The sequence below is a fragment of the Morone saxatilis genome, unplaced genomic scaffold (assembly GCF_004916995.1).
Source record: "Morone saxatilis isolate NCDOM2014 unplaced genomic scaffold, NCSU_SB_2.0 Contig22, whole genome shotgun sequence".
Taxonomy (NCBI): Eukaryota; Metazoa; Chordata; class Actinopteri; family Moronidae; genus Morone; species Morone saxatilis.
In genome coordinates this window covers 16,745,358-16,756,345 of record NW_023339785.1, presented here as the reverse complement: position 1 = coordinate 16,756,345, position 10,988 = coordinate 16,745,358, and the positions used below count along the sequence as shown (strand labels likewise).

Genomic DNA, 10,988 nt, shown 5'->3' with positions numbered 1-10,988 from the left:
AAAAATGAGACTTTTAGCATCAAAAATGTGTCTCTCTACTCAGTGTACTTTTTAAGAAAAACTTGCTTTTCATTAAGTAAATGCAAGCAGCAGTACCCCTGTTCCCTCTTCTGCTTTAAAGACAAAATCATGGTGTAATTCATTTTTTCACCAGAGGCCATGATAATGAATTGGCAACTGTGAGATTAGTTATGGTTTCACTCGAGACCAGAGTGGTGTTTACACACTGCACATGTGTGGTAGTATAATGTTCTTCATTTTAAAATGTACTTTCAAGTTGTAATCCTGATCATGATCCCCATTTTTACTAAATTATACTACTACAACTATTAAAAATCTTTTTTTTCTGTAACTGTACAATTGCCTGTTTTTTTGTATCCTAATTACGTAACCCTGTTACATGTAATCTGTTACTCCCCCAAGCCTGCCAGTCACACAAACATTTTCTGCCACTGCTTCAGGAAGAGTGTAGCTTACACGCTTGTTAGCCCACAAATTAGACCAGTGTGTCCTTGCAGCAGAAAAAAGGCTTGTCTTGCAAAGGCACTGACCGTCCTTACAGGGTGAGAGAAATCCATTTCACCAAGATGGTCTTATTTGCTACAAAAGTATCACTTCAGCAGTTTGTGTCCAGCCTAACTGATGGCTGCAGCCATCCTCTCGCCAGGGTATAATAATATGTGTAATATCTGCATACAATTGAATGTGTCAATATTAATTAGCGTCATCCGGCCAGCCTACTTTTCTGAAACAATCCTCATCAGCAGCTGTGATGAGAAAGAGCTGGAGAGGAATAGTCAGGGGTAACCCACGGATTCCCAACAAGCTTCACATTCAAGGGCATTCTTCTCTCTCATGGACCAATTAGTGCCCCAGCCCAAATTATGTGCTTTCCATGAGGAGAGTGACAGCTTCACTGGCTGATTGTTAATGACAAGCGGGTGCTTTCCCCCTCCTAGAGTCAGAGGGTGGCTGGCCGCTGAGTGTCTCCATGACAGGGAGATGGACAAGCAACGCAGACAGATTGAAATGTCTATATCAGCCTCTCCCTGTAGGCCTGTCCCCCTGACCCATTGCCGCACCCTTCTGCTGAGCAAGGGCTGATGAAAGCCGGGAGAAAGCGACACGGTGTCCTGAGTATTCAACACAATCACCGCCTTACAAAGCTGACCTCCCGCATACCAACACACACAGGATCCCCAGTCTTCAGAAAACTCTCCGTACTGCCTACAATCCAAGCAGCCATTAGGTGTCTCTGGAGGGATCATTAAGGTGTTAGATGTCAGATGGTACGAGCTGTTGTACCTGTTCTCCAATAGAGTGCAGAAATAGGAGAACCAGGGACAAAAAGAAATGACAGTATTCAAATTATGTCTGAAAAATGCTATTAGGTTCTAAGTTTATCTGTTCTATTAAAGGAACATACTGAGAGGGTAATCCGTCAAAGTCTTATTTTGTCTTTTTATTTGTCAGAATTGCATTATCACTCACCTTGATAATGAAGTTAGTAGCAGGGACTATTTTGAAAAATCTCCTTGTCCTGTGTTCAAGGGCACTCCCAACATCTGTAATTTGTGAGTCAGCAGTCATGCAGTATGTTGTTGGAAAATCCAACCCAGAAGATAATCAATAAGAGATAATGTACAGTGTGAGAGGGTTAATGTGAATTAGCCCATTTCATGCTTGAAAGCGTTATTATTCAGCACCCTGACTCCCAATTTGGGAATGTTGCAATCGCTTCTGCACAAAAAAAGATAATTAAATATTCATTATGACAGATTTTCTGTTTCTTGCATGTCCCTGCAAGTTCATTTTAATACTGTAGTGAGATGAAATGGAAGAGCTGAAACAGCTGCATAGAAATCAATATAAAGACGTGTAGTAAGATTTAGAAAACAATCAGCAGTAATATGAAGAATACTATATTTGTAGTCAATAACCTAAAACAGGAAAAAAAACACCAACAAACTTCAAAGAATGATTGATTTCAAAATGTATTTTCCCTTTGCATCTGCAACTTTTCAGTAAACTCAGATTTACTCCCAGGGTGAGCCAGAGTCTCCACTTGAACTGATGTAGTGCACACACCGTGCCTTACTTCTGACCATCTTTCTGCCCAGGTGCTCTTTAAGACGTGTATGAGTTGTTCATGGGAGCACCATCCATCTCTTGCAGGCATTGCCAATCCATCCAGACTCCAACCGGGCTCTCTGGGAGCTCGGGCACGGCCCAATCTCTACCTCCATTACACCCAAGCAATTGATTACTTTCCCCCACCCGTCTCTCCCTGCCGCCTTGTGGCCATTGTTCAGGAGCCATTATGGCCACACATCATCACATTCCAGCCCAAATGAAGACTGCACAGTTATATTAACAGACCACACCTGGCAAGTATAATCATTCTCCATCTTTACTATATGTGTCTCCCATTTTGACAAGCCACTTCTGCACAGCCCTTTCAGGTGGGAAAAGATGTTACCAGTGCTACTGTTCAATGATGATTTGCTCTGCCAGCGTGACGTGGAAGCAAACTTTGATAATATTATTATGACAACAGCTAACTTTCATCCATAAGAACCTTTTCCTGTTTTTAGATTATGACTTTAAATTGCCATTAAACTAGGTTATCTTTCTAAATTGCATCTCCACGGTGGATGACTGGAGACGAGGAAATATTTTGGGATCACAGATTGCTTTTTAATTAGCCAACACGCTCCTCTTTCCCCAGAGATAATTAGCAATAAGGAGACTGGTCACGAATGCCAACTGGGAGGTTAGAGTTGTTAATCACTACAGTAATAATGTTGTCACTGCCAATCAGAAAAACGAAATGTCCCTACCCCACTAATCGACCTACATTTGTGCTTGACAAATAACCTGACAAGATATTTACCTATCTATGGAAGCCCCTTGATGGCAGTGTAAGAAAATACATCTTTATTCATAATTCTAATAATATTGAATCACTGCATAATTTTCACGTTATCTTATAATTTTGACTTTTCTCTCATAATTGTGACTTTTTTATCTTTTTTATAGTTTTGACTTAATAAGTCAAACCTTTTACTTTTTTTCCCTTTATTATATAATCTGACGATAGACAGGAAAGGGGGTAGAGGCAGAAGGGATGACATGCAGCAAAGGGCCGCAGGTCGGATTCCAACTCATGCCTGCTGCAGCAAGGACTCAGTACACGGGGCGCCAGCTCCACCAGGTGAGCTATCCAGGCACCTCACTATAAACATTTTTTTTTAAGTATGACCACCTTGTCACCTATTTTTAGCTTCCATATCTGTCTGCCACTAAATGCAATACCATGCAAGATGCTGCAACCTGCTTTTTTGACCAAATCAGCTTCTGTTCTCGCTCTCAGTCCCATTTATTCTTCTAATGTGTGCTGGTTATCACTTTTGATGTATTTCTCTCTGGCTCAGTTGTTTATTTAAAGGGTGAACAAGTCATACCCGGTCAAATGCAAATTATTCATCACGGCCATCAGGTGCAAAAACTCTTGCTCATGATGGATGCTCAGACACTATGGCCTCCTGGAGAGAGTGCCCTTTTCCAGAAAGAGTCATTTATTTTAGTCTGTGGATAAACCAACAGCATATATCCAACTGGGCAGGAGTGGATGAAAATAATTGAGAGTGGAGTGTCTTAACTTTATGAGGGAACGAGTCCCCTGACTGTTAATACAGATGGTTTCCACGCAGTAAAATGATGAATAGCAAGTGTGGGCATTTTGAAAAGTGGAGTCCACTAATACTGAGAGTCAGTGGAGCCTGTAGAAAACAACTGATGCATTTAACAAGAAGAGCAACATGGATGACGCTAAGGAACTGACAGGCTGGAAGAAAGTCTCCCAAGTTGTTTACTGCACTGGATTACTCTTTTTACACTCTGAACAAACCCCAGCCTCCCTGTTTTTACTCCATATGAGCCTGTGATTGGACAGGAAGGGGGTAAAAAAGCGAGCAGTGACATGTTCTGCTTAAAACAACAAACAACAATAAAGCACATCTGTTTTGTGCCCACCCCAACGGTGCACTTGTCTACACGCATTCTTAGTTTAGGACTACCTGCCCTAGGCCAGCCAGTGTCCCACATTCAGAATCAGGTTACAGTATTAGTTTTGAAAGTGGATGCAGGGCCGCGGTGCTGCTGTGAAGCAAGGGCTCTCACGCCTGTCTGCCTTTGATGCGTCTATCTATCATCCTGACTAGGCCTCTGTCTTCCAATGCTCCTTGTATATGTGTGTGTTTCCTTCCACCCTCACCTTGTCATCTCTCTGTTAATGAAAAACCAGTCTCTCCATCTTCTTCTGTGTCTTACCACCAAATAATGTTTTTCCTCTCTGCTCCCTCGGACCCAATGAACTTTCATGTCTGATACTTACTTTAATCTATTTTCTGCTCCTCGCTCCCTCTCTCCTCTTTCTGCCTCAGTTCTTTCTCCCCATGGCCAGGTCTCATGCAACTTTTACTCCCTCGTCCCTCCCCGCTCAGCCGCTCTCTCCTCCATCTGCTCGCCTCCCTCTTCTTCACTTCCTTTCAGCTTGCTTCCTTAAATCCCCTCTCTCTTTCTAGTCCTTTCCTGTCTGTGCTCTTCTTACTCTGCATCTTCTTTCCTTCCATGCTGTAATTATTGGTCTCTCCTCATTCTCTTCACTCCTTCTCACCCTCCTCCAATTGTCCCATGTCTTTGTCCTGGGGCATTGTTTGTTAATGGAGAAGGAGTGAACACCTGCACCATATGCTGTGCTCCAAAAAGTTGAAAGACTCAGGAAAATACCTGGTTGGATGTTCGCATGGGTCAAGGCAGACCCCTCTGTTATAATTATCCTGCATTAACAACAATATTGGTAAATCATTAGCAAACCATATGTCATGCCTTCCTCATCCCACCCTCCTGTACCTCCAACCTTGACCCACCAACTGGGTTTTCTTGTGCTCCTCCAAAGGGAGCCAGTCAGGATAATGAGCAAAGTGCTTTTTAATCGACCATATGGTCCATCTCCCCTCTCTGCAGAGAGTGGAATGAACCATATTTGCAGCTAATTAAGACATTAGCTGATGAACAAACTTTATCTTCGACTAAAAAGCAGAGCGGATTCAAGAGAATGCAGCAGCATTCATGTGTAATCCGGCTGCCCACTGGTGCTAGATTATTCATAACCCATCTGAATCTGAGCAATAACCCGCGTTTACGCATGACGCATGTGTACTTGAAGTGTAGCAGCATTGTGACTCAACTCCTCCGAGGCCCGTGGGCATGTTTGCCTCTTATCTCGGACCCAGAACAGAAGTTTAATGGCAGGGGATGCAACGACTGAAGAAGGGTGTGCTGTAACCCGACCATGCTTCCTGGTGGTGTGAGCTATATGCACCCGTTTCTGCAGATCATCTCTAAATCTAGACTATCAAAACGAAATTAAATGTGTGTTCTTAGGGAAAGCTCAGTGGATCAACTTTTTTTTACAACATTTAATGAGAAAAACACAATTCCTGAGGGACATTATGCAATATTATACTGATGGCCTGGATGTGGTTTTATGAGGGGAGGGAGGGGCACTTGGCTTTTTGTTCTAGGTTTACAGTGGGTGTTGTGTTTAAATTGACTGTTACATTGTAATTATGGATGTCAAAGCCACCAGTTTATCTCACATCCCTTCAGAGAGTGTAGAGTAGGAATAAAACTTCACTCACGGTAGAAGATGTACTGTGCGTAATTGGACCAGACCCTGTCATCCGCGTAATGACCGATGGAGGACGCAGTCAGGGACGAATTGCAGGCCACAATGTGAAAGCCGCACTCTGACAGCATGTCAAAAGCTCTCTCCAGGTGTCTGAACTTAAGGTAAAACCTGCAGGTGTAACGGTCCGGTGGTCGGTCCGAGTCCCTGTTCTCATTCAGGGCGTCTCCAAATACCTCTTTCGCCAAGCCAATCCTACTGCTAATGAAGATCCGCGGTAACTTTTTGGCCTTGGCATCAGTTTGACTTTCTCTGCCTCCCCCGGCGCAAACGCCTTTGAAAGCGACCGTGATGTAGCCGTACCTCCTGTCCAAGGAGTAAGAGGGATAAAACCTCTGGTCGCTGCCCTGCGACACATCATCGTAATCACTGTAGTACAAGTCGTCAGGACATAGTTTTGAATCCTCGGACGACAAAAGTTTGGCCAATTCTGGCAGCTGGAAGTATTCCGCCTCTCTTTTCAACCTTCCTCTCTCGGGGAAGTGGTCAGGGAGGACAACTTGCTTGTCTCTAAGGTAATCCAACACATACCGAAACAAAAAGCCATCTCTGTCAATAAAATAACGTCCTCTAAGGTCCCGGGACAAGTCATTTGAAGACCCCTTCTTGTTAGAGAACAGCTTCCCAAGTAAGGAATTTGGAAAGCTTGTTAAGGTGGCATGACGAGTGTAATACACTTGTCCACCCACATTTAGCTCAATAACATCCGATGGAGGGTTTTGCACAGAGCCTTGCTCTTTTGCAGGTTGCGTTTTGCAGTTTTCGCTCAGTGCCATATTTTTCTAGATCTTTCACGAAATCTGAGTCTCGTCTTGGAGCGCAAACGTCCCAGAAGTTCAGGATGTGGGGTGTAGCTGCATGGTGTTAATACACTCAGACCCAAACCATAGTCTTGATTCAAGCTGCAGTCCTCGCATCCAACAATCCCAAGGTGTGCCTACAGTAGATCCTTCAACCCCGTGCGTAAATGTGCCTGCCCGCGGTGCATCCTTTTTTTTACAGAATCGATTATCATAACCAGTGAGCGCATCATGTTACACACATCCACTGCGATGGGTCATTACTGTGACTTCATAGAAATATAATCCTCAGTTCACTCTTCCCACCATTAAAAAAAGTAATTTGCTCAAGTTTTCTGTGGAAAAAAGGTTCACCGTCTTGCGTCCGGCTTCTAGTTCAGTCCCATCAGTCCATGATAAATCGAAGAATGTGCGTGCATCCCATCATCCTGCTACTGAGCATCACTCCTGACAACTAGGGATGCTGCTGAAACATGCTCCGAGGTTGCTCGCAGAGAGGAGGATGGAAGCGGGACTCCTGCGCGCACCCATCTCTCCAAACTGCTGAGTGCGGAAACGTTTGGTCCGGCAGAAGGTTTAAGATAATGTTGCTCCAAGCTGTGCAAGAGAGAGAGGGAAAAACCGTCCCGTGAAGTAACGTCTTACATCATCTTAAAGGAAAATGACATTTGCAGACGATCGACGTGAAGCGGACTGATGTGGGTGCATCTGTGCAGTTTTTCATAAAATTGTGATCTAGCCACGGGCGACATGCAGCTGGCGGAGAGGATTCAGGTCTAATGCAGTTTTAACATCCAGCGTTGCGGATTTTAATCCCTTCTCCCGAGTCTTCACAGAGGCTTTCGCATTTACATTTAACGCTTTTAGCTGACGCGCTTATCCCGAGAGACGGGTGAGGGGTTAGGTCCCATGCAGTGTCTTGCTCAGAGACTCATCGGCAGTGACAGCCACACATGAACAGAACTGGTGGTCACACCATGCAACTAACTCTTTAACTCATTTTCCCATCCATCTGTTCTGTCTGCCCATGAAATGAAATAAACGAAACATCAACATGACAGTTGCCCTCTTCTGCATCCGATTGAACCTCCTCCAGGAAACAGTATCACTTCTTTCACCAAGGACCCTTTGACTGAATATGAAAATTGATCCCTTCCTCATCGATTTGACCGAGTGAATTCTTAATTCAGCACCACGGACAGATCTCAACCGGCTCCAACTCTCAGCTGTTTGATGCTCCATCTGCTCGCAAACAAACTGATATAGTGCACTTTAAAAACAAAACAGTGCATTGATTAATAGCTTTACATTTTATATTTATTTTACATGAATATGATTTTAAATTTGGTGTCAAATCCCCTACAAAGTGCATGCTTCTTGCTGTTTTTTACCAGCAATTGTGTGGGAAAACTCAGGAACATGAACCCTCATTACTGAGTCATTTCATTCTGGATTATAGTAGCAGTAGAACAGGGGTTTGGGACTTGTGTATTATTGCTCAGGGCCTGCTCAGTGAATTTGTCATAGAGCCATCAGTATACTCCACAGTGAAGCCAAGTACTGTTGGGTGGAAAATCCACTTTGCAGGAAGTGAGACGCAAAGCTGAGTTTAAGGCTTGACAATGCACATCGCATCTACATATGCAGTTATATTTGTCCACAAGCCTGTGTTGTAGATAAGGTATATCACATATGTGGACGTTCACCAGGAAAGGTGTACGATCATCTACACACCTTACAGTTTGTTTTATATATGAAGCCTAAAGTCCCTTATCTCCACTGCCCACATCACATGGAGCCAGCAGCAGCACCAACACGGATCTGGGGTTCAGACTGTTTTGTATCTCTTGTATTTGCTTTTCAGCTTGTTTGTTTTTTTGTGTGTGTGTTTTGAAGCCAGGTTGTAATAAATCAGAGGCTTTTATTGCTGCAGTGCTGAGAGAAGGCGTTGATGATGGGAGAGCACCCTTGACTCGTGGTTTTGAGGAGGCAGCGGTCACGCTTTACTCTGTTAATTCAGAGTATATTGTGCTGGAGAGGGGTTGCTAAGCAGCCACAGGGGACTGAGTGGGATTCAAACAGTGGGGATTTAGAACTACAGTGAGCATGCCACTGATCTCTTTCCCTGTGATGTGAGGTTTCGCTGCTTACATTATACATAATATTGTAATGTTTTGTGGTTTGTGTGACCTTAACATGGGATGCAAACACCACTGTAGGAAAAACAAATCTAGATTATTTAATGGCGGTGCTTTATTTATTTAATATAGTCATATATTGATGTGAGTGTATCTCTGGTGTTGGACTTAAGACACAGTAAGACACAGAGTTCATTCCTTGCCCCGTGCTTGGGGATGATTCTCCTCCCATATGTGCTATAAACCCTGTTTCTTATTCATCTCACTCATCCTCCCATTAGAGACAATTTCCCTGCCTCCTGTCTTCACTTTATTTCCTGTTCGTGCGCTACTCCCAGGTTGGATTCAATCTTTTGGAAGAGGTTGAATTTCATGCAACTTCAGCATGAATAATGTAAGACAATATGGGTCCCAGCTGAGCGTGAAGTTAGAAAATCTGTATCTATAACATTAAATTGACAATTTTGGATTTTGCAAGCTCTTGAGTTATAATTTTGTAGTGTGTCCTGGGAAAAAATACACAGAAATAAGACACTTTGAGGTTGTATTGAATGTACTTCTGTCAAATAAACAATCGGGTCAACAAACATGATTTATGATGAAATGCTCATTGATAAATTTACACTTCTGGTCTCCACAAATTTGTTCTGGTGGTGTGTAGTTTCTCAAACAAGTCAGTGAATTTGCACTTTTGGAAAATGTTATAATGCACCCTTGAAAGCAAGAAATAATACCAGCCCCAGCCTCTCTGCAGAGTTATTATCCCTCTGCATATAGTAATAGCCTGCCTTACCTTATTTCCTCTTCTCCCAGGCACTTTTAAGCCACTCATATTTCCACATAAAAGAAGCAGGAGTATGAACTGGCTTGTCTTGAGAAAGAAAATGTATTCTTCAGTTTTCTAACTAAATCATAAATGAAGTCACAGTGCTGCAGTTTTTAATAGTAAGTTAAAAGCACTTTAACCTCCTTTCTATTTGAATAAAAGCAATCTTTGCTTTATACTTTGAATATGCACATGTACATCCCAACAGTGAGGTGAAAAGGTCACCCATTACAGCTTAATTAATAATTATCCAGTAGTGTTTTTTTATTTACTGATGCAGCCAGTGCAGAGTGTCCTCTTGAGCCCCTGGAGGCAGTAAACTAAGTAGACCAACATGGAAATTGTAATCTCAAAGTATTATTTATCAGTTTATAAGCATTCAATTAATCAGTACATTATTTGGCCAAAGAATGCTCTGTTGTTTTGAATAAGTTAAAGAGTATAGAGTTTAGACTGCAGTGCAATATTATATTATTTCATGTTATTTACACCAAAACACCAACATTGTATTGCGTCCTGACTGAGGCAGTGCAGTTCGCAGGCCAGTGCAGCAAAGACTGAGATGCTGCAGTTTATTTAAATAATGTAACATGAAAAGAGAAAACCTGCCCACAAATAAACAGAAGTGTGAGCTCAAATGTTCTTGCATCCACTTTTAGACCCAATAAATTGCATATGATTTGAACAATAATCCTGTGCATTAATCATAATTTATTCTAATAATCATGCAGTGGTGGTGGTGTCTGTAATCGCAACATATCATTATTTAGGATGTATTGTCTAATAAAAGCTCTTTTCCCATGGCAGATCTATACTTCTTTGGTGTTTTTCACAGGTGGAAATAAAAACCACCCTCAGTCCCACTGCCCACTGATCATCATCACTGCACTGTGGATGACTGCAATGTCCATTCATAATTTCTCCCACTGATCCTCTGCCTCAGTTGTCTGGCTTTCTCTCAAAGGCTCCATTAACAGCTGAGAGACGGTGGAGCCCCCACAGCTGGACAGCTGTATGAATAATCCTGTAAGAGGAGAAGAATGCAGACGATTTGATCAGCACCAGTTCATACTCTGTTGTCCGTCTTCTACATAGCGTTATTAAGATGGCACTGAAATTAATTCTTGCCAAAGAAATGTGAATATGTCTTATGTTTGGAAGTATCTTTTTACTACTGTCTTTTCATTCTCAACTATTTTATTATTCTATTTTTATTTCTTGCTGATGTTATAACTTGGGTTGTATTGTATTTTATTTATTGTTTTTATGAAACACTTAAAAAAACACTGTAAAGTTGATTTTAAAAGTGCTCTATAAATAAAGATTATATATATTATATATATATTATTATATCCTTTTATTATTATTATATATTATTATTATTATTATTATTAGCATTATTAGTGTTACTATTATTGTTATTACTAGTAGTAGTATTATTATTAGCATTAGTATTAGTATTATTAGTAGTA

General features: G+C 41.9%; 1 protein-coding gene and 1 long non-coding RNA gene across 2 annotated transcripts in view; both read right to left on the bottom strand.

Annotated features, from left to right (window-relative positions):
• Nucleotides 1-6,534, bottom strand: part of LOC118333348 (BTB/POZ domain-containing protein KCTD16-like) — a 10,059-nt gene extending 3,525 nt beyond the window's left edge. The window contains exon 1 of the mRNA XM_035668943.1: nt 5,706-6,534. Coding sequence (XP_035524836.1) covers nt 5,706-6,528 — 823 coding nt within the window. The 5' untranslated portion in view covers nt 6,529-6,534. The remainder of the gene's footprint in view (nt 1-5,705) is intronic.
• Nucleotides 6,535-9,557: 3,023 nt separating this feature from the next.
• LOC118333358 overlaps nt 9,558-10,988 on the bottom strand; it is a 2,988-nt gene continuing 1,557 nt past the window's right edge. The window contains exon 2 of the long non-coding RNA XR_004796968.1: nt 9,558-10,540. This is a non-coding gene — a long non-coding RNA (uncharacterized LOC118333358). The remainder of the gene's footprint in view (nt 10,541-10,988) is intronic.